General features: G+C 31.9%; 1 protein-coding gene across 1 annotated transcript; it reads right to left on the bottom strand.

The window, feature by feature from the left end:
* Positions 1-7852: 7852 nt before the first annotated feature.
* On the bottom strand, positions 7853-11435 carry LOC129985069 (uncharacterized). Its single transcript, XM_056094990.1, has 2 exons — positions 9160-11435; positions 7853-9074 (listed from the first exon to the last, which is right to left on the bottom strand). Exons 1-2 carry the CDS (start codon positions 11433-11435, stop codon positions 7853-7855), a joined length of 3498 nt encoding a protein of 1165 aa, XP_055950965.1.
* Positions 11436-25524: the final 14089 nt, after the last annotated feature.

Below are 25524 nucleotides of genomic sequence, written 5' to 3' on the forward strand. Positions count from 1 at the left end.
TCACGTCATCCCCACTCCCGTTTTAGAGAGGATGGACGCGACAATTATTGAGGTTAAGTTAGGAAATCTCCCCCCTCTCAAAATTGTGTCAGCATATGTACGATCTGGGAGTTCGTACAGATTCCCTCTGGAGGATTTGAAAAAACTTTTAAATTTAGGCCCTAACGTCATCATTGCGGGCGATATGAACGCAGGTCATATCGCTTGGAACAACTATAAATCAACTAGATATGGTATGCAGTTGTATAATTATCTTGCAACGCAGGACGGAATCAATGTTTTGGCGCCCCACTCTCCAACCCACATTAATCAAGTTAGCTCTAATGATTCCGTCATAGATTTCGCAATATTAAAGCGAATTCCTTTCCACTCTCAAATTAGAGTGCTAAATTGCTTAGAATCAGATCATCTTCCAGTAGTTTTGACTTTTAATACTGGAACCTTTTCTCTAAATTCACCAGCACAATTCTCCACCAACTGGGAGAACTTTCGGCATATTTTAAATTCAAAACCCCTTCCCCCCTTCAAAATTGAGAGCAATGATGACGCTGAATTTGCAGTTGGAAGTCTAGGAAAAATTCTCACGGAGGCGCTCGCAGAAGCCTCAAAACCAAAATTTAACAAACCTCCAGAAAAGCTTCCTTTCGAAATCCAAACCAAAATTAAACTGCGAAATTACCTGCGAAGAATTTGGCAACGTTCTCGCGATCCTCAAGTGAGAACGGAACTTTGCAGAATCCAGGATGAGATCAAAGGGTTAAAAGTAGGTCACTTCGAGCAACTGCGAGCGAGTCAATTAGAAGACCTTGACACACGCGGCCTCTGGCGTCGCTCTTCCTTCCTTAGAAAACCATTCTCCCCGATCCCCCCCCTAAGAGGGGGGACGGGGGAACTCGCACTTGCTCCCATTGAGAAGGCGGAAACTTTGGCAGATAGCCTCCAGGACCAGTTCGCCCCCCACGCGGACGCGTGGCTGGCGAACCCCCCACTGACTCAATTCGTCACAGATCAGCTGGAGAGTTTCTTATCGCAACAACACGTAAACGACCTTCACCCCGTTCGGCCCACGGAAATCATGGAATTCATGAATAACCTCAAGCCGAATAAATCGCCAGGATTGGATTTAATTACAAATCGCATGATTAAAAACCTCCCTTTTAGATTTATTTTATATTTAACTTTTTTAATAAATAAATTAATGGAACTTTGTTATTTCCCCGATTGCTGGAAAACAGCTGTGGTTGTCCCTATTCCAAAACCAAACTCTGATTTGACTTTACCTCAAAATTTCCGTCCCATCTCGCTACTTAGTAGCTTGAGCAAAGTGTACGAATCTGTGCTTCTCAAACGCCTGAATCAATTTCTCAGCGACAATAATATCTTAATTTCCGAGCAATTCGGATTTCGTAAAAACCTGTCGACGAATTACCAGCTAATTCGTGTTACAGAATTGATTCACAGTGGCTTTGTGAAGTCCCAAACCACAGGTGCACTTTTTCTGGACGTAGCCAAGGCCTTTGATAAAATTTGGCACGAAGGGCTTTTATTCAAGTGCATGCGGCTTGGATTTTCGGCGCAATTTGTCAAAATTTTACGCTCGTACCTACTTTCTCGTAATTTTCGGGTACGAGTTAATGATGTAATTTCTTCCCCCAGACCAATCCGAAGCGGTTGTGCGCAAGGAAGTTTACTCTCTCCAACTCTTTTTAACATTTACGTTAACGATCTACCTAGAGCTAGCAATTGTCACTTAGCAATTTTTGCAGACGATACCGCCATTCTTACACAGCATAGAGATCCAAACATAGTCATAGCAAACATTCAACAGTACATGACCATTTTGCAGTGCTGGCTCATCGGCTGGAAAATAAAAGTCAACCCAAGTAAATGCGCGTGCCTCCTATTTACTAAAAAAGTGAATATGCCTGACCTAGCCCCAATCCAAATATTCGGCCAACCCGTCCCCTTTGTAAATGAATACAAATACTTAGGGTTAGTTTTAGACGCAAAATTAAGCTTTAATAGTCATATTAAAGCAGCCCTCTCCAAAGCTACCAAAATGAGTTGTAAACTCAACAGCTTAATTACTCCATGGAGCCAGCTATCGATTAGGCTCAAGCTTCTGCTCTACAAAGCCATTTTAAGACCAATATTGATGTACGGCTCCCAAATATGGGGGGCGACATCAGCCACTAACATCAAGAGGTTGCAAGTTTTTCAAAACAGACAACTGAGGAAAATAGTTAACGCACCCTGGTACGTCAGAGGAAAAATAATACATAACGACCTCAAAATTGAACCTGTTTCGGAATTTATTAAAAGAACGTCAATTAAGTTCTTTGAAAAATTACCCCAGATTCGCAACGAGTTACTAAACCTACCTGCATACGATCCTGCTTTACCCAGCTCTAGGAAAAGACCTAGAGCTGCAATTGACAATGTTTACATTAATTTCCCAGCCGTAAAAAAGCTGAGGACATCGTAACTCTGTTGCCAATTTGGTGGCTTAAAATTCTCAAAATTATTACTGTTTAGGCCCTAGATAGCTACGATGTGCTACACGCGTGAAAATTTTCTGTAATTTTTATTCAGCCCAGTTATGATCAGTCCCCCATAGAAAAAAGGCACGTGCAACGTAAATCCATTAAAATTATCTATTTACCCCATAAATAATCTTTTTTATTATTTTAATTAATTAAATTAGATCAAATATTGAAAAATATGTATAAATTAAATTAATTACCAAATTTCATGACGTTAGAGCTTTACTGCGCTCGTCTAAACTAGTTCAATTAAATTTAACTTTCCCTAAACTAACAAATTAAAGTATCTATTCCAAATTATGATGTGGAGGTGCTCGTGACCACTTTGTCACATCGCGGAACTCCGAAACATCACGACGTTGCCGTTGCCGTCGACTTTGCTTCATTTCCTCTACTACCATCGCAGGAGACGTTACAGTCCATGTCAACTTATCTCAAGCTAGGTCACCTCAATTTTGCTATGTTGGAGGTAGCCCACATCGGGCGGGTACTCCTTTAATCTGTGCTATTTTCAGCGACGAAGAAGTGTGTGTATCGGCGGAAGTTGTGTGAGAGAGAGTCGGAGTCGCCGACACGTAGAGGTCTTGGAGGATTAGACAGCAAGAAAGCTGCTGAACTATAGCAATTAAATGTGCTGCGCTATTGCAATTGATTAGCGGTATTTGTTGTAGAAGAAAAAATTTTTAACAATATGTTACTATGAACTGAAAAAAAAAAATGTATACTTCTATTTTTAAATTTAAAATATGACATGAGAACATTTCAATTTTGTAATATAAACTAAAAGTTGGATTTTTAAACCATAGATAGTCACAAAAGGCATTGATAAATTGAAGCATCTGAAATATATATACTTTAAATAGAATATGCTTCCTGATATAATCTTTCTGTAGAAGTATTTTCTATAATATGATTAGAACGTTGTTAATTCAGAATATAAACTCAAACAGAATACATTTGGAATGGATTTAGAATGTTTTCTGATATTTTGCATTTTCTGCAGTCCCAATTTAAAGATATAGCTGGCCAATTTTTTTCTGAAATAAAAATTTTATTCCCAAAACTGTATCATGTTCTCATGTCATAAAAACACAATTTAAGACATTATTTGGGAACTTCATATGCTTTACATTTATTTTCCATTAGCCAGTTCCAGTTATAGTTTCTAAAAATAATTATGCTATGATAAATTCTTTTTAAAAAGAAAAAATCCAAGTAAAATATTGCATACATAGATTCATAGTGTCTCTTTTAGAGTGTACTAAGTATTCAAAAATTGATTATTCAAAATCATTTGTAGTATTGGCAATTTGAATCTTGAAACGTTTTTTAACGATAAAATGCGACACATCACATGATTTGTGAGAAGATATATTAGTGTTTAAAATACTTAGGTAAATTTTTCCTTCATGTCGCTTTCTTTACTTTATTGATCCTGAAATTGTAATTATGATAGCTATGTTTTTCAGTTGTAATATTTTGTTTTTATATTATGCGTTGTTCTCATTCTTAATAAAGTTTACACATTTTGCTTAGCATTTTATATGTAGTTTATGCATTTAATATGTGCCTATTCATTGCAAAACCCTCTTGATGTTAATTCCTTTCATTAAAATTTTACATTGTAAATTAGAGCCAAATATATCAATTCAATAGACAGAAAAAAATTTCATATCAGTATTTCAATTTAATTACATGCTAAATAATTTGTTGTTTTTATTATTTGATTTTTGAAAGTTATATAGTAAAATATTCTACATCCAAAGTGTAGCCTTCTGTAACCAATCTGTAAATATTTTTACTATATTCTTTAACACTGTAACATTTCTTTATTTTAAGTGAATAAATATGTTTCCTATACCTATAGCACATTTATGAGAATTACATATATAATTCACAATATGCAGGCAAAATGGTTCCAATGCTAATTGGGAGTATATTATCTATGCTTATCAGCCATTCATATTTTGGTTTCCTTAATGATTTCGAAGAAAACTTAATGAAAACAAATATATCATTTTCTTAACTGTCTCACAAAAATGAACTGTTAAGTAAATATTTAAAACAAGTTTTAATCAAATTACTTTCATTCTGTTTACTTTGTTTCCTTGACTTTTCAGACTTGCTATAACTTTGTTTCTTGAGTGTCTATCCAACTTTATTTTGTGTTTTTTATTATTTTTATTGTAAAACGATAAAATAAATAATATAAAATTATAGAAATATAATATTTCTTCTCATAGAAAAGAACATATTTTTATATAAATACTAATAAAAAAAATGGAAATAACTATTTTCATTAAATTTTTTTAATTTGTGTTAAGTTTTTTTTTTCTGCCTCTTAAAGTCAAATAGCACAAGTTCTTCAAATGATGAAATATATTGTATGCTTTTGAAAAATTCTTTGTTTCTAACAAAACTACAATGCTATATTTTTTAATAAATAGATACAATATACCAATGGAGAAACTAAATTGCATTTGAAATTTTTAAAAAATCTACCTCATTGATATGAAGTTTTATCTAAACAGTTTATCTAAAAACAAATCCAACCAATATTCCTGGTGAACAAACTGGTCACCTGATGTGACAAATATAAATATATATATACTATGAAATGCATAACAGAATGATGGAACAGACTATAACAAATATGAAAACAATGTCATGTTTTAATATTGCATAGTATTCCCTTGTCCTTTATTAATCCATTTTCTGTTTGTTTCATTACACAATGTTTTCTTATTAAATATATATTGCTTTTTTTATTATATTTAACTTTATTACATACTAAACATTTTACCATTTGTGAGCAATGTCAGTTAGATTACATCTCAAAAAACAGTTTGCTTCTGTAGGCTCTTCTAAATTTATCTTTTAGTTTTCCTTGTTGTGATTCAAATGAACTTGCTAATCATTATTTAATTCTTTTTATCATGATTTCATATCTGGTAAGGATATCTTTGTATTTTATTTGATAAACAGTAAGATGAGAATCTCATTTTGTCATTGTTTTGTTGTTAAAATAGTAGAAACTTTAGTAATGTGTAAACTTGTACTATCATTTTAATAAGATAAGCATTAAGATTTAGATGAGAAATTTTGACAAATCAAATAAAACCTTTCTCATGATAAGGATTATATATATATTATAACTATTTCTTTTTATGACTCTTATAATGAAACCAACCAAGATTTTTCAAATAAATTAATAAGTATTGCAATTATTCACAAAAGGAAGATAACACGATTACTTCATTCCCAAACACTGTAAATATGATTTTATGTCACAGAACAAAAATCTGAAAAAAATTACCATGAACACATTTACATTTTATAGCTGTATATTATTTTTCATCACTCTAAAAACTGCCTAGTTATGACATTAACTTATTAAAGTTAAGTCAAAAAATGGTGTAATACAGTGCTATATATTATTTATTTTCTTTAGTTTTTATTTCATATTTTGATTAATTTGTTTATATTATACTGTTAAACCAATTAGAATTTGATATTTGACTATATTTCCATTTTTCCAAGTGTTATTGCTTAATTCAAAATTAGCTTGTTATTTAATTATAGAATTTTCAGGATATTATATTCATACACCTAAACATGAAAAAAATAACTGCTGCATGATTTAGCAGGTAACATTAATTCTTTCCTAACTATAATTTTTTTGCTCTAATTTTTACTTTTCTTAAATGAATTCTTAAAACTTCATTTTGCCATATTTCAAAAATTTTGTGTAATTAAACTACAGGGTGACCATAAAATAACTTTCCCTATTTGGAGGCATCTACAACTAAATAGAATGAAGCCAAATTCCACTAACCCTCTTTAAAAAAGTTTTCACATGGAAACATATTGGTGCCTCTAGAAATAGAACATGTGACGTGCTGAACATTCAGGCTTTCTATATTTATATAATATATTAGTTCAATATCATTTCTGTTTCAGTTATTAACTGGAAAATTTAGTGGTTTCATTTTTTTAAAAATAGAGATTTATTCCTTTCCTATATTCAGAATGTCAATAACAGGCTGCAATATTGTGAATATTCTGAACATCTTTTAAAAGACCATTATATTAAACTTTCAAGAATATACTGAGGAAGCTGCAAGTATGAACATGAAACTCTATATAACATGTTTTCTTAATAACTAGAAAAACAAACCCTAATTTAAAGAAAAAAACTTATATCCACCGAAACATTCGCAGGGAGTTACATTTTAATACTTTTATGTAATTGAATATAATCTTATACTTGTCATAAGAAAATTGAATTTAAATAGTACTATGTTAAAAAAAATCACTATAAAATACAATTCTTTGCTAACAGACATTATTAAAATGTTATTTTTCAAATAATACTAATTGAACTAATAAAATAACGGTAAAAATTTACTGTACGGTCTCCCTTGGCGCCTTTTTCAAAAAGTCGCCAAAATGGCGATTTTTTGTATGAACGAGATTTAAAGAAAACAGCGTAGTGAAGATGTTAGCTGCCGAAAAAAATGAAATGGCGGCCAAATCGCTGAAATCGTTAATAATGAACAATAAACATGTATAACGAGTTTGTATAAACGAGAAACAAATCGCTGAAATCGTTAATAATGAACAATAAACATTACCCTATTGTAATTAGTTGTCGGTCGGATGGGGGTTGCCATATAGAAAGATTTATCGCCAATCTAAAAAAATCGCGCCAAGGGTGACCGTACAGTAAACCTGATCCTAATTAAATATATAGTATATGGATAAAAATGAATTTAAAGAAATAATTTAACAGTGAATGCTATAGTTGACATGACAGCCAAATTTAGTACAAATACTAATACCGATATTCAGAGTAATGAATAAGATGAAATGTATTGCGGATTTGATGTTCTTTAATTTCTATTGATCAACAAAAAAGAATCCACATACCTTTCTGCTGATCAAAGTTCGAGCCAAAATGTCCGGGATAGAGCTTGCCTACCCTAAAAATATCCAATAACTTCTCCACATGACAAAAGCAGCGAGTACGTTTTGTTTAACATTTTTAATGCAGTTTTATAAATTACAAGCACTCCTTAGGGAGTTCTAACCGACAACTCTTAAATTACAAAAAACCCAATATAAATAATAATCCCTTCTGGCGCCACCAGACCGGAAATGAACAGATGCATCATATATATATAAAAAAAACAAATAATAATAAAAAAAGGAATTACAGGAAACTACGAAAACGAATAAAGTTTGTTCGTTTCCCGTTGCAACACTCCCCACTTTGAGTTTATAAGCTGTTCATAAACTCAAATAAAAGTTCATAGTCTTTGGACAGGTCTCAGCAATCGTCCATAACGGGATCGCCTTGGTTCCAATTTTTCAGTTCCGTCAGGTAAGACAGGATGAGAAGTTTCATTCGGAAGGAGAGGCGAAGAATCCATCGTCGGCTCCATGTCGGTTCCACAGTCAGATTCTTCAGAAGGAAGTGGAAGACCATCAGGGGGCTCTATCAGGGAAGTCTTCCTATCTAAAGAGATGGGAAAAGTCTCTCGTCTATTAGCACCTGAAATTAGAAGAGAATTAGTATTGTGTTCAACAGGTTTATCATTTTCGCTCACTTCAAGTGGATATAATTTCTGCACAGGACGCAGAAAAGAACCAAACTTGGTTTTAACTAGAGCTACTCTAGCTCTATTGTCTTTTCCTTGAAACAGTTTCAAAATCCTCCCCAAATTCCAGTTCAATCTTTTGGTATTATCTTCAACCAAAACGATGTCTCCAATACATAAAGCAGTTTCTCTTTTTACCTTTTGTATTTCTCGCAATTGTCCCAAGTATTCCGATCGAAAACGTTTCCTTAGATCCTTTTGGATTCTGTTTCGGTAAGCCAATCTTTTATTAAACTTAGTTTCTTCAATTAGGTCTAAATCAGGCACACCGGTTTCTCTAATATTGTGCAGGAACATTGCTGGAGTAAGGGGTTCCAAATCTTCGGCATCTTCCGAAACATAAGTAAGTGGTTTTGAATTCATTACTCTTTCACAGTCACAAAGAACTGTGTTCATTTCTTCATGATTTAAAGATGTCTTTCTTAAAGTTCTTCTTAAAATCCGCTTCATAAGGCCGATAAGTCTCTCCCAAAATCCTCCCCACCAGGGGGCATTTGGAGGTATAAAAGTCCAAGAAATAGGACTTAGTTCTTCAATATTCTTCAGTTTTTCGAAATCAACTTCCTTCAGTAGACGATGAGCACTTTTCAAATTTGTACCATTATCTGAATCGATGACAGATGGTCGACCTCTTCGTGCAATAAATCTCCTCAAACCTAGTAGGAAATTTTCAGTTGATACTGAAGTTAAAAGTTCGAGGTGGACTGCACGGTAAACCGCGCAAGTTAGGATCAAAATCCAAGCCTTTCTTTCTTCTTTAAAGATGACAGGTCCAGCTAGATCTAATCCTACGATTTCGAAAGTTTCAGCATCTCTCACACGGTCTTGAGGCAATAGGCCCTCTTGAACAAAAACCGGTTTTGCATCAAATCTATTGCAAATGATGCAGGACTTTTATAACTTTTTTAATAGCTTTTCTTGACTTCAAAATCCAGTAATTTTCCCTAAGAAGGTACATAAGCATTTGAACTCCAGAATGTCCATGATGTTCGTGTTCATACATTATGAGAGTCATGACAACAGGATGATCGGAAGGAAGAATTATGGGTAGACGAAAATCTCTATGGTCTTCCCTAAAAAATATTCTGGTTTTCACTCTTAGAATTCCCTCAGAGTCTTTGATAACTTGTAAAGATTTTAACCTTTTGTCGTTCTCATCATAAAAGGCTTCTAACTGCACTTGTTTCAGCAAAATACGTTCAGCCTTCTTGATTTCATCATAATTCAATGGACCTACTGTTCTTCGATTTCTCCCATTCTTCAGATTCTTAAGAAACCTTAAAAGCCAAGCTGTAATTCGGACAATTTTAACATACGATGAAAATCGATGATAATACTTTTCCTCAAGTTGTAAAACAGAAGCGGTTACAATAGTCTTCTTTTCTGAATTAACCACTTCCATATTTGGAAAATGAGCAGATTTTGGCCAATCTTCTTTCGACCTTTTGATCCAATCAGGTCCTTCCCACCAATGACTTTTGATGAGGGTCCTCACTGTACATCCTCTCGATGGGAGATCAGCTGGGTTAGAAATACCAGGTACATGTCTCCAATTTTCCACAGAAGATAGTTTTCTTATCTCCTCCACTCTATTAGCAACAAAGGTAGCCCATGGGCCTTCTCTTTTTATCCAATGTAGAACATCCATTGAATCAGACCAGAAAGTGCTTTCAATATCTTCCAAATGCAAATCTCTCTTTATCGCATCAGCTAACCTTGCTCCGATCATGCAAGATAAAAGTTCCAATCTTGGGATAGAAATACCTTTCAAAGGAGCAACCTTTGATCGTGCTTGGATTAATTGGCAGGTCACCTTGCCATCTTTCTCAACTCGAAGAAATGCGCACGTAGCGTAAGCCAATTTTGAAGCGTCGCAAAATACCTCTAGTGACAAGCTGGCGTCTTTAAGATCGAGGTGTGACAGCCTCCGTGAAATTTCTAATTCTTTCAAGTCTTTAAGTTGACGCTGCCAAATTTCAAATTTTTTCTCGATGTCTTCAGGCAATGGAGAATCCCAAGACGCTTCCATCTTCCAGCACTCTTGCAGAATCAGTTTGGGAATTAGAGTGACAGGGCAGGTGACTCCAATTGGGTCAAAAATTCGATGAGTAATGGAAAGTATTTTTCTTTTCGAAACGGGTCCTTCTTCAAGAACGGGCTCTTTGAAAGAGATGGACAAAGTATCTCTTTCCACATTCCACAAAAGACCAAGAACTTGTACCTCGGGCGAATAGAGATCATGTTGATCAATGCTTTCCTCCAAAATAGGTGAATGCATGTTACTATGTCTCCAACCACGTAAGTCGAAATTTCCTAATGCCAACAATTCTCTAGAGTCTCGTTGAAAAGACAAGTATTCTTCGAATGTTTCCACACTCGTTACGCAATTGTCAACGTACATAGAGTCTAGTAGCTTTTCAGCTGCAGCTTTCAAATGCTCAGGTGCCCGTTTTAGATGAAAATTTAATACTGCAGCTAGCAGGAAGGGACTGCATGATACTCCAAAGACTACTCGACAATGTCTATAAATAATAACCTTTTCATGATCGCCACCTTCCCACCACAAAAAACGTAGAAAGTTCCTATCGTTTTCGTGTAAAGCGATTTGCAAGAATGCTTTACGAATATCCGATATTACTCCTATCTTTCTTAAACGAAACCTATTCAAGATTGCAGGTATTATTTCAATTAAATTAGGTCCTGGTTCAATGCAAGAGTTCAGAGAACAAAAGTGTCCATGACGAGCGGACCCATCAAATACAGGGCGGATTTTGGTTGTCGAGTTTTCTTTGAACACAGGTCTGTGTGGTAGGTAATGAATTTTCTTATTTTTGTCATGATCATTTTCATTAACCCTTTCAATAATCCCCTCATTTTCCCATTCAAAAAACACTTGCTCATAATCTAATAGTCTACCATTACCTTTTAGAGATCTTACAGTATTTTTCAACCTTCTTTCGGCTAGTTGAAAATTATCACTAAGTTTATCATGTCCATCGATCCAAGGAATGTATACATAATATCTACCATCTTCATTTTGCGAGACCGTATTCTCAAAATGTTTTAAAGTAAGACCTTGCAACTCAAGTTTCGTTTTCTTTTCACTTGGGTCCTTAATTCCCAAAGAATCTAATTCCCATAGGTCCGAAATTTTTGTCTGATTTGTAAGCAAAGAATGCACCAGTAATGAATTTTTGGATTCAAAAGTGGATTTAGAGTTCGATTTTCCCATAACAGTCCATCCCAATTTTGTATTTACTGCTGTGAGACCTTTAGATACTTGTTTAATCTCACCCGTAAATAGTTTTCCTATTATGTCCGCTTCTAACAAAATATGAATTTCATCAACGTTTTTATCAAAAATGCAATGCTTGTTATTCACAGTAGAATCACTTATAAAAATATCAAGTTGCTCTAATTTCTTTAAAATACGATAGTCAGTAATTCTAGATATTCCTAAACATATATTCTTCTGATCGTTAACTTCCAAAGTAAAATCAAAATTTCTATCCAGACTACATAATTTAATAGAATATCTATCATGCACTTCAGTCATTTGTTGACCGCCAAAAAGTCCATGCGTTACCTTGTGTTTTCCTAGGCTCTTCAAACCCAAAGTTTTAGCAATGTATTGCGAAACATAACTCTTCTAACTTCCGGTATCTAAAATTGCCCTTACTAGCCTTTCACAATTACCATTTTTGATGTAAACAACCAAAGTTTGTAAAAAAACTTCTTCACTCTGATTACCTAGATCTGTCGACCCAGTCTGAACCAGATTTTTTCTTTCTATGTGTTGCTGTCTAAAACATAAAAATTTGTGATGTAATCCTGAACAAAATTCACATTTCGTTTTATTTATGGGACAATTCCTACTAAGATGCCGATCTATTTTAAGGCAATTGAAACAGCAACCGTTTCGCAATAAAATATTCTTTCTTTCCTGTAGAGAAAGATCTGTCATCGCACGTCCACAGCTATTCGTAGTATGAGTCATCGATTCACAAAAGACACAGCTATTCTTCGTTTTGTTTCTATTTTCATTGAGAGGAGTCGCTAACAGTTCATTAGCAGTAGCAGTAGAGATACCTTTTTGATTTATTCTTTTATTTTCGCGATCCTGGTATTTAAACTCCATACGTCGATTACGCAATTCAATACACGATTTATTTGTTTTGTTAATAGACTGCGTTTTTTCTCTGGCAGCTAAGGCATGAGTAATGAAGGATAACAGTTCCTCAATTTTAGAACCTGAATTTTGTTTTTCTGATTTATTGTATTCTAAAAGTAAATCAGCCGGAATAAGTTTCATGATTATTGGACACAAGATACTTCCATATTGTGAGGTTGAAATACCTAAAGACTCCAAACTTCTCAATTGAATATTACGGTTATCAACATATTGTCGGAAGGACCGAATGTCGTTAGAATCTTTTAATGGTGGTAAAGATAATATTTTATTCATATGGGCTTGAACCAATACTTCAGTACTTGCAAATCGTTCTTTCAATAATTGAACTGCTTCATCGTACCACGACCTCCGTAATACAAGGCCTCACAACTAGTTTGTGACGTCACACAATTAGGATGATTGCCTGCCGTGAGCAGAATCCTGCTTTCTTCCTTGATGTGTAGGTATATTTTAAATTCACTTAAAAATAACTTACTATTCCTAATATTAAGACATGAATCTTGCATAAAATTCAAGATTTATTTTTTCCCGTGTGAATAAAAGAAACGGCATGATAGAAAATCTTAAAAGTCCTCTATAGCGTATTGACCATTTAATAACATTCAAACTTTCGAAGATGTGAATTTATTAGATATATACATTGAGGTATTGTTAGTTTTCTTGTTTTAATAGTTTTTTTTATTTTATTAAAAGCTGTTAAAAATTGTTTTATTTTTTCCTTGAAAATATTTTTTAAAGCTTGAAATTAAATTAATCATTAAGACTTTTTAAAGCTTAATTATTTTAAAGCTTTCAAATAAAACATTAATGTATTTAATATCAGATTTAAATTTTACACCAACTAATTCTGTTGATAAAAAAGAATTACTTTCACACCTTGTTTTTTCACATTAACAATTGTTTTCATTTAATATATTAGTAATTGATACAATTTAATAAACTAGCTTTTATTACATCTTTCACATTTCAATGCACTTATACTTAATCTGAAGTAACAGTAAAGGATAACACAAATAAAAAATCACACACTATTTGATTCATAACATTTTATTTTCAGAGACAATAACAAAATGCATTTTGTTTCTTAACTTTATTATAAATTTCACACAGACAAATGAAAATAATTATAATATTAAATAAAGTTAAAATACAAATTTATAAATAAAAGTTAATAACAATATTAAAAGAAACAATTGTGATAAAAGTCAATTAACAATTTATACTGATATTACTTGTTATGCTTGAAAATTTAATATTAAATATTTTTATCATCCCTCCTCTTTTTCAAGTTAGTAATTTTTAATTTTTTTTCCTTTCTTTTTTCTGCTTTCTTTACAGCTAGGTTTTTTTTCTGAACTAAAGCTTTAGCTAAATTATCATTTTTTTTCTTAACATAATTATTTAATAATATATTTGTGGAGCACCAAACTTTCCAGATAATGGAATTAAACTGATGACCTTCATCACATGCTCCACTATCACAGAATTCATTTTCTTCTAGAATAGAATATGTAAGGCAAGAAACTATTTTTCTTTGATCGTGAAGTTTTAGGAATTCAGACTCATATTCGTCGCATATTTTTTTAAATACTGTAAAATTATAGAGCACTGCATTTAAAATATGTTCTTGCGAGAAAGAAAGTTTACCCCCATTTTCTAAACCTATATGAGCATGCAATTCATATTGTTTTACAACTATATCTAACTTTTTTACATAATATTTTAGAACAAAATATAAATTTAATTTGCTACAATCTATAGTCATGATATATATAATAAAAAATTAAGTTTTATTATTCATTAGATGATTTTAAACTTTTTTATAAGAGTATAATAACAGTAAATCACTTAAGTACTTTGTAAGATTTTGGTGATAATTATTACATATTTCTAAAAAAAACTTACCTTTTATACTCCATTGGTACTTGAATACTGGTATTAAACGCTTCTCTAACAGTTAAAAACTGATTTTCTGGAAAATGTTTAGCACAGACCTACATATATGAAACAAATATTAGGCTTAAGTCAAATTTTAAAAAAATATATATGAAGTATAATTAAAAAGATACAGAAACAAAACATTTTAAATATTAAGAACACATTAAAAAAAAGACTATGAGAAGTAACAATAAAACAAAGAAATTTTATATTTAGCTCAAGCAAACAATACCAAAGTAATTGGAAGCATAAGCAACTAAATGTAGAGAAAACAAAATGACAGAAATGGAAGTTATACATAATTTTAAATGTTTCACAGTTCAAGAGAATTAATTAACTAAAAATTGTACAAAAAAGAATGAAACTTACCTTACTATATTTGGTTGGCACGAAATTGTCCCGCTTTATTGCAGAGATCCATGCTCTTCTAGTGTTTTCATTTCTTGGAAACGAAAGTACTGAAATATTGGGGCTATTTTTCGTGTAATTACTTTTACAATTAGGAACACAGCACGCACTAGGCATCTTTATTACAATAAATTAAAATTAATATGAAAAAAAGATCAGAAAACTTTTAAATAAAACCAGTAACACAATACCCGCACTTCGCTACGCCAACATCTGCCGTGACTAACCGCACTTTTTTACACCAGCTGCCTTTAGAATTTTCCTGAAAATTCATCCTAACTCGTGACGTCACGGGCTGAACGCGTTGGGAGTTGTGAGGCCTTGTATTACGGAGGTCGTGATCGTACGCAGCTGCTGAAATAGGGAACCCTTCTACGGTATTTAATGCAGATCCTCCAAGATGAGCCTTTAAATAATTAAATTTGTCGACTTTATTTAATGACTCATCGTTATGTACAGCCGTTTCAAAACTGTTCCAAAATGTCAGCCACTTAGAGGCATCATCGCCAAAAAATCTGGCTATATGATATTTGGGGATTTTAATTTTGATACTTTCAACATTCTGGGGAAGAAAGTTTTCTGTTGGAATAGTCGAAGCCGTGTTTTCTACTAATGACGAATTATCCAAGTTCAACTTAGCAACATGATTAATTTTCTTTTTAGTGCGGAACAGACAAAGTAAAACTTTATCTCTATATTCTTGCGCCGTTTCAAATTCTTCCTCAAAATTATCTGTATTAAAAAGAGGCTCAAATTGTTGATCAACTATAGACAATTGTTCGAATTTACAATTAAGAATTTCCGAAAATTCCTCTAACTTTTCAGAATTTAATTGTTCATTAGCCAATTCAGTTTCTAAATCGTTTACAGCTTTCGTTACCGCGGTGCGTAAAGACTTCCGTTTTCGTTTTAACAAATCAAATTGCTGTTGTTCCGACATTTTAAATACTCAAAAAATACTTCAATTTTTACACATTTCAATTTCAAAAACAAATATTCAAAATTTCAAATAGAAAGCACATTTAAAATTCAGTTTCTATAAATATACAAAAGCATAAATTCACAAGATTTCAAATATTAGAAACTCCTAAATTCAAATTTCATAAAAATTTAAATATTCTAAATTCAAGTTTCATAAAAATTCAAATATTCTAAAATTCTAAATTGAAGTTTCATAAAAATTCAGTTTCGTTTCTAAAAATATTCCTGATGCTAGAGTCAGAAATCCAACCATTCATAAATATTTCAAAAGTTCTATTTATTTCTTCAAGTTGCAAGTAATTCTAAAAGGAAATCTAATTTTCTAAGCACCAAATTCAGTTGGTTAGAAAAAGTTCTAATATTTCAAAATTGAAACCGAAATTGTTCTTGAGTTCTAAAATGTTCTAATTTTCAAATCTAAATAAAGTTCTAAACATGTTCGAAAATGTTCCAATAAATCGAAGTTTCGATTTTCAAATGCTTATTCATAAAATTCTATCAAAAACTTATCAAGCTCTGATCCCGGCAGGGATGCCATATTGCGGATTTGATGTTCTTTAATTTCTATTGATCAACAAAAAAGAATCCACATACCTTTCTGCTGATCAAAGTTCGAGCCAAAATGTCCGGGATAGAGCTTGCCTACCCTAAAAATATCCAATAACTTCTCCACATGACAAAAGCAGTGAGTACGTTTTGTTTAACATTTTTAATGCAGTTTTATAAATTACAAGCACTCCTTAGGGAGTTCTAACCGACAACTCTTAAATTACAAAAAACCCAATATAAATAATAATCCCTTCTGGCGCCACCAGACCGGAAATGAACAGATGCATCATATATATATATAAAAAAAACAAATAATAAAAAAAGGAATTACAAGAAACTACGAAAACGAATAAAGTTTGTTCGTTTCCCGTTGCAACAAAATGGTTGATCTTTGTCAGAAGATTTGCGCCGACATTTCATTAAAAAATGCAATTTGCATACGAATTCTGCACCACGTTTCTATTGAATTAACTCTGAACTTAACCATTTTGACTTCATTGGGATTCCATACATTAAGTGGAGCAATATTTGAGCAAGAGCTTAGAGTTTCGGACTGAATTCATTAAATAAATGAAAAATGGACAGTTTAATCTACTTTTCAGAAAAATTTAATAGCTTTTACATTTTCATGTACTTTTAAGGAAATGAACTATTGCAATTTAAAACTTTTGACCCATCTCTAAAGTTTTACCTTACTCAAAGATGAACAATTAAAAATAAAATATCCCATTATATTATTATATCCCATCAATATAAATATTAACAAAATTAAAATATAAATTTTAATCATGTAAACAACCAAGGACCACCTGTTATATTGAAGACCGTCCTCAGTTGTAGAATCATTGTTAACAGAATATCAAGTCATATAACATGAAGAACGAATTTCAATGTGCACATCCTGGCCACGACCTCCGTAATACAAGGCCTCACAACTCCCAACGCGTTCAGCCCGTGACGTCACGAGTTAGGATGAATTTTCAGGAAAATTCTAAAGGCAGCTGGTGTAAAAAAGTGCGGTTAGTCACGGCAGATGTTGGCGTAGCGAAGTGCGGGTATTGTGTTACTGGTTTTATTTAAAAGTTTTCTGATCTTTTTTTCATATTAATTTTAATTTATTGTAATAAAGATGCCTAGTGCGTGCTGTGTTCCTAATTGTAAAAGTAATTACACGAAAAATAGCCCCAATATTTCAGTACTTTCGTTTCCAAGAAATGAAAACACTAGAAGAGCATGGATCTCTGCAATAAAGCGGGACAATTTCGTGCCAACCAAATATAGTAAGGTAAGTTTCATTCTTTTTTGTACAATTTTTAGTTAATTAATTCTCTTGAACTGTGAAACATTTAAAATTATGTATAACTTCCATTTCTGTCATTTTGTTTTCTCTACATTTAGTTGCTTATGCTTCCAATTACTTTGGTATTGTTTGCTTGAGCTAAATATAAAATTTCTTTGTTTTATTGTTACTTCTCATAGTCTTTTTTTTAATGTGTTCTTAATATTTAAAATGTTTTGTTTCTGTATCTTTTTAATTATACTTCATATATATTTTTTTAAAATTTGACTTAAGCCTAATATTTGTTTCATATATGTAGGTCTGTGCTAAACATTTTCCAGAAAATCAGTTTTTAACTGTTAGAGAAGCGTTTAATACCAGTATTCAAGTACCAATGGAGTATAAAAGGTAAGTTTTTTTTAGAAATATGTAATAATTATCACCAAAATCTTACAAAGTACTTAAGTGATTTACTGTTATTATACTCTTATAAAAAAGTTTAAAATCATCTAATGAATAATAAAACTTAATTTTTTATTATATATATCATGACTATAGATTGTAGCAAATTAAATTTATATTTTGTTCTAAAATATTATGTAAAAAAGTTAGATATAGTTGTAAAACAATATGAATTGCATGCTCATATAGGTTTAGAAAATGGGGGTAAACTTTCTTTCTCGCAAGAACATATTTTAAATGCAGTGCTCTATAATTTTACAGTATTTAAAAAAATATGCGACGAATATGAGTCTGAATTCCTAAAACTTCACGATCAAAGAAAAATAGTTTCTTGCCTTACATATTCTATTCTAGAAGAAAATGAATTCTGTGATAGTGGAGCATGTGATGAAGGTCATCAGTTTAATTCCATTATCTGGAAAGTTTGGTGCTCCACAAATATATTATTAAATAATTATGTTAAGAAAAAAAATGATAATTTAGCTAAAGCTTTAGTTCAGAAAAAAAACCTAGCTGTAAAGAAAGCAGAAAAAAGAAAGGAAAAAAAATTAAAAATTACTAACTTGAAAAAGAGGAGGGATGATAAAAATATTTAATATTAAATTTTCAAGCATAACAAGTAATATCAGTATAAATTGTTAATTGACTTTTATCACAATTGTTTCTTTTAATATTGTTATTAACTTTTATTTATAAATTTGTATTTTAACTTTATTTAATATTATAATTATTTTCATTTGTCTGTGTGAAATTTATAATAAAGTTAAGAAACAAAATGCATTTTGTTATTGTCTCTGAAAATAAAATGTTATGAATCAAATAGTGTGTGATTTTTTATTTGTGTTATCCTTTACTGTTACTTCAGATTAAGTATAAGTGCATTGAAATGTGAAAGATGTAATAAAAGCTAGTTTATTAAATTGTATCAATTACTAATATATTAAATGAAAACAATTGTTAATGTGAAAAAACAAGGTGTGAAAGTAATTCTTTTTTATCAACAGAATTAGTTGGTGTAAAATTTAAATCTGATATTAAATACATTAATGTTTTATTTGAAAGCTTTAAAATAATTAAGCTTTAAAAAGTCTTAATGATTAATTTAATTTCAAGCTTTAAAAAATATTTTCAAGGAAAAAATAAAACAATTTTTAACAGCTTTTAATAAAATAAAAAAAACTATTAAAACAAGAAAACTAACAATACCTCAATGTATATATCTAATAAATTCACATCTTCGAAAGTTTGAATGTTATTAAATGGTCAATACGCTATAGAGGACTTTTAAGATTTTCTATCATGCCGTTTCTTTTATTCACACGGGAAAAAATAAATCTTGAATTTTATGCAAGATTCATGTCTTAATATTAGGAATAGTAAGTTATTTTTAAGTGAATTTAAAATATACCTACACATCAAGGAAGAAAGCAGGATTCTGCTCACGGCAGGCAATCATCCTAATTGTGTGACGTCACAAACTAGTTGTGAGGCCTTGTATTACGGAGGTCGTGTCCTGGCACACCTCTCCCGACCGAAGGGTGTAATGAATTGATATTCTCTTCAGTCTGAAAGGTTTGGAGTTTAATGTTTTCCTAATAATCAAATAGGAAATTATTTTTCAATGTGTTAATATGCCCCACTTGCGAATGCATCCAAATATACTGAATTCAAACGAGTTTTGTATTCTAATAAATTTATTCGAATATAAGCGGCAAATATTCTGGAATAATTTGAATGCGATATCGCATCATGCAAGGAAAATCTAGTTTCATCTGTTGAGTAAATCCAATGATATCATTTGACAAATTTTGATCGAGGATGCATTTATAGAAATTCTGGCAAATTCCGTATTTCGATGACTCATTGGAGTACAAAATAACTACAAACTAAATATTTGTTGACTTTCATCTCTCGATTTCAAGAGAAATTAGGTTGTAACGAATACGATTGTGTTGAATTGTGCAGAAATTTTGCCTACTTCCCTTTACAGATACAATTTAAATCCTGTGTTATAAAGCTGCAAACCGGAGTCAAGAATGGCGAACTTTAATTTTATAAATTATGAAACAAACACGAATCGAACTTTGATATCAAATGATTGTTACGTCACGCTCCAACTCAAAACGAGAACATGAATACAGACAAACTGAATGCAAATTCTGGAAACGATCATCGTTTCATACAAATTGCATACTAGAAACTGAAAAATGATATAGCATTCGACATGCATACATTAGCATAACTTAATGCACAGAATCTGCTAATTGCCAAATGACGAGATATCTCGTTCGTAGAGATGAATTTTCAAAATATCCGTAAACCAATGTGCAGATGCGAATGGAATGTACGTTAGTATTATATTATCCAGTTTTTTTTCTATTAATTTTTATTGAGATAGTAAAGAATTGAAATTGTTGCCATAATTTTCGCTAAATAACAATTATTTTTACTGAAGCAAGGTTAGTACTACAATTTTCAATTAATGGCAGAATCATTAAATTTAAAATCACTGCACTAAGGAGTAGAACGTTTTTGAGAAAAATTTGAAAGATGAAGCAAATACCATAAGATGCGAAAATATATTCTAAATCCTTTTATAATTGTTAGAAATTCATAAATTATATCTATAATATAAATACAAGCTTAATTTCCTAATTGTATTGTCATCAATACTTATGACTTTTACTTGATCTCCAGATTTGAAATCTTATTTAAAAAGTAATCCCATAGTAACATATTTTGTGATTAACGTAAGCTTATCATATTTTAAACTAACCTTTGATAAAGCATTCTCGAGTTACTCCTTGAACGATGTATTAAGGAAGTTTTACTACATTAAGTACTGCATCTCAAAAACGTATCTTTTCTTGAAAAATCAACTGAATTTTTTATTCATAAATTGCACAAATGAAATTAGTGAAGTATTTATTAATTAGTATTATTAATTATGAAGTATTTATTAATTAGTGAAGTATTTATTATTTAAAGCTACATTAATCCTACCGAGCTTCAACCTATTCGGCAAAAATATATTTTTCATAATGAAAAACATATTGCAGGATAGCTAACTTATCTAAAGAAAAAATTTAAATGAAGTAACTGGTTCTGGAACTAAAAACAAAGTTTGTTTGAAATTTAACATTCAGTTTCATTTGTTACAGCCAGATTTCGATTAATTGAAAAGCCAGATTTCTACTCGGACAAATTTTGCCGAATCCATCAATGAAATTTAAGAACAGTATTTTTCGAAACAATATAGTAATAAAAACAATTGTCCTTATTATCAGAAAAAGCCTTTAAAGATGAAATTTCCAATATATTACTAAAAGAGAATTATCATTTGTGTAGCTATTATCCTTATTAATCATCCACATCGATGTAATTATGTAGATAATTAAAAAATAGCTCTTAAATCGGAGAAATTTCCACTTTAAATTGTTGAAAAACAGAATTTTTCTTTGGAAAGTTATTTATTGCGCAAGTTTTAAAAGAAAGAACATCCCTATCATATAGATACATGAAAACAAATGCATTAATAAAGAATATATTTCAAGATACGTAAATGTGTGGAAACAAAATGGCTTACCTCATCGTTGTTAGAATACAAAAAAGGATAAATTTTGAAGCATTATGGATATACAAGATTCGATATGGCAGCCAAATGACGAAATAATAGCAAAATAGAATACTGAAAGGCGTCAAAACTATAAACCAGTTTTCTTGAAGAAACCAACACACTCAAGACATATTCAAGCCATAAATATAAAGTGCTAAGAAAATTTAAAACTACCCCTTTCACATTAAATACTACAAAATGAAAACCGATTAATGACGTACAGAGAGCAATTTAACTAGTACGCCATGCCCACTTTGGCGCAATGCAGCCAAATATTGCTCTTTTGATATTAAAAAAAAATTCCAATCTACCGTTCTCTTTTTCCAACGATTTATAAAAAGGATTTTATCATTAAACCGGAGAGATTTAGATAATTAGTTAGTTTATACAGATTTGAAACAAAAACAAGCATTTAAAAATATATTTAAAAAAGATCGAGGATGTCCTAATCCTTCCTCAGGATTCCAAAGACTTGTAAAGGATTGTAAGTAGCTAACAATGTTTGAAGGTTATAAGGTAAGATATTTGGATTCGAATTTTTTTAAAAATGCCTCTGCCAGTATATTTAGCGAACATGTACGATCGATTTATTGAGAAATTTTATAAATTTCTTTCAAATATTTATACAAAAGTAGTCTATCAGAGAGCATGGATTTGTGAAATTTACTTAGAATATTAGAGTTGCAAACCAAGAAAAAACATATGCATGTAAATTTAAAGAATTTGGATGATTCAATCTCTAAAGCTTTTCTTCCTAAGTCCGAAGGACACAGAGGAAATCGCCAAGCGATTCGGTTGGACATGGTGAATGCTGAGTTGTAGTACGGCTACAAGGAAATAGCTTCCAATGAAGAGCATTCGTTCATCTGCTCATTTAGTGATTTTTTAATCATTTATTTATTAATATATTAAAAAAACTAAACAGCCAAATTCACATTCTTTGATATTCTTGGTAGCTAACAATAATCTCACAAGATATGATTAAGTTGGAATCTGATTGCCAAAAACTCTAATATCTTGTGGTCTTAATTGTTGTAGTCCCATGTTACTAAGGAGCCCGTTCTGAATAGTTGTTGATTTGACATGTTCACTGCGATGGTTCTAATCTGATATTCGCACCATCTATCTAATTAGATGACCCTTTCTTTGCTATATCTTAATTATAGCAGAGAATCTAATTAGATAGATGGTTTCGTATAATTAGAAAGTAGGTGTGACCCACGGTTGATATTCATAATAATATATTCATATTTATATAGATATTCATAATTCTTCAAAGAGTTAGTTGTGAAGCAGGGTTCACACGGGGCCAACTATTGCGAGCAATAGAAGGTCACGCCTATTTCAGGAAGACCATGTGACCGCAATGAGACAATGGTTTTCGCATCGGAAGAATTATTTGCATTATTATTAAGCCATTGATTGCAATATTATTGACTCGTTATTAAGCCCTGAAGTTTTTCAAATATCTGTATTAATCATTTTAAAAACTTGATTCACTAAGATGCCTGATTACTTACAATGTTGAAGATGTGTGCTTTAATATGAAGGACTATAGAAATCTGAATGATTTATTTTTCAAAACAGTTTGAAGATCTGCTTGATTTTTATTCATTCTCAGTTCTGAACTGCTTGCAACACTCCTAGAATTTAAGAGTACCGCTTTTGGAAGTTTTAGAATGCATTCCTACAGATTTCTAGTTCCAGGCCTATATTCTAGAATCTTTATGGTAAGTAATTAGAAATTAATTGCGCAATTTAGCATTTCTGTTTATTTATTATATTATGATATGATATTGTGCTATAGAATTTTGATTCCTTTATGCAGTACGCTTCTGTACTTCTGGTTTGTTAATATTTAGCCAAGAAAGATTTTTTAAAAATATTAAATAAATTCTTTGAGAATTTGATTAAAAATTCTCCAAGTATGCTATACAATCACCAAAAACTTAAAAGAGTTTCAAGTTAGGTATAGATTAGATCAACACATTGAAGTTTATTTTTTATATTTACTCATTAATTGATACAACCGATGCTAATAAGGATGAAAATATTTTTTATATATTTTGTATTGTTACAAAATTATTTTTCTCGTACAAAATACCGCCACTCAATCGTAATGACGCAGCGCATTTAATCTCTAATAGTTCAGCAGCTTGCTTGCTGTCTGATCCTCTCAAATCTGTTGACTCGTGGCGACTCCGACCACTCGCACACGCCATTTCTGACGATCCACACGACTTCTGGAGATTCACACAACTTCCTCCTTTGTTGAGAGGGATTACGGCTCATTGGGGCCGCAGGCCCCACCATCCGTAAATCTAAAAATGGTTAACTTTGGAGTTATATGAAACTGACCTTAGTAATTACAGTGCATCATACATGGTTTATTTTAGTTTGGAAGTATTGTTTTTTTTGTGTGTGGGAAAAAAAAAGGGTTATGTATTATTTGTCTGCAATTTAAATTGCAAGGGCACAGCGAGGTCTGCGTTTGTTGCAGGTGTCGTTTATATCATATGTCGGTAGATTACTTAGGGTGGGGTTGTCTATATTTATGATGTTTCCATAGAAGTTTTGGGCTTGTTTGAGGATGAATTGTTTGATTGGGGGGGGGATGTTCAGAGCTTTAATGATTTCCGCATTTCTGATGAACCATCTGGCCCTGACTATCATCCTTAATGTTTTGTTTTCCAGTGCGACTATTTTTTGTAGGTTAGTTTTCGCCGTAGCAGCCCAGATCGGACATGCATAAGTAAGTATTGGTCTTAGATATGCTAGGTAAATGAGGACTTTATTGTTTATTGACAGACCTGAATTTCTGCAAATTAGCGGGTATTGGATTCTGAAAACCAAATTAAATTTTTCTCTTGTTTTATTTATGTGCGTTTTGTAATTTAAGTTTTTATCTAGTGTTATTCCCAGGTATTTGACCTCGTTTTGCCAGTTGATTTCAGTTTTGTATATTTGGATTTTGGGCCAGTTATTATTTTTCTTGAAGAATAAGATTGCCTCTGTTTTGTCCACGTTGAGTTTTATTTTCCAGCGGGTTAGCCAATTTTCGAGATTATTAATGTAATTTTGTAGGGGAATGATTGTTTGCTGAGGGTTTTTGCCTTGGGAGAGAATTGCAGTATCGTCTGCATAGAGACTTATCATGATGTCTTTTTGTTGGGGTATGTCATTCAGTTAGAGTAGGAATGTGACAGGTGCCAGAATTCCGCCTTTTGGTACCCCGGCTCTGAGTTTTCTTTTTGTTGAGTCCGTCTGGTTAACTTGCACTGTGAAATATCGGTCCGTGAGGTAAGATTTAATTATGTCAACTATTGTTTTGGGGAAATTGTAAGCAATTAATTTATGTATTAGGCCTGGGATCCAAACTTTATCGAATGCTTTTGCTATGTCCAAGAATATGGCTGCTGTTGGTTTTTTGTTTTTCCTGCCTTCATGAAGGAATTCTATCATGCGGAGTAATTGATGAGTGGTGGAGAGTTTCTCCGTGAAGCCAAATTGCTGTGGGATTGAGATGCCAAGTTCTTTACTGTGTGTTAAGTATCTTGTGAGGATTATTTTTTCAGTTTGCTGAGGGTTGGGAGTAGGGAAATTGGTCTGTAGTTGACTGGCAGGGAGGGGTCTTTTCCAGGTTTAAGTATAGGGATAACTCTCGCAATTTTCCAGCATTTGGGGAAGTATCTGAGCTTTAGGATTTCGTTTACTAAGAGGGTTAGTTTGATAATGATATTGTCAGGTAGTTTTTTGAGCATCTTGTTGGTTATTGCATCGGGACCTGGGGATTTGTTAATTTTTATTTTCTTGATGAATTGAACTATTTCCGATGGCATTACTTTGAGGTAGTTTGTGTCAAGGTTTTTGAGCTCGTATGCTGCTATTGATCTCTC

Source organism: Argiope bruennichi, chromosome 9 (assembly GCF_947563725.1).
Source record: "Argiope bruennichi chromosome 9, qqArgBrue1.1, whole genome shotgun sequence".
Classification (NCBI taxonomy): Eukaryota; Metazoa; Arthropoda; class Arachnida; order Araneae; family Araneidae; genus Argiope; species Argiope bruennichi.

What these genes read in the sequence shown, in the direction of transcription:
- LOC129985069 (XM_056094990.1), bottom strand. Translation starts at nt 11,435, where the DNA reads ATGGGAAAATCGAACTCTAAATCCACTTTTGAATCCAAAAATTCATTA. An exon ending in TCTGGAGTTCAAATGCTTAT is followed by an intron (nt 9,075 to 9,159) that starts GTACCTTCTTAG and finishes CATTTGCAATAG; the next exon opens with ATTTGATGCAAAACCGGTTT.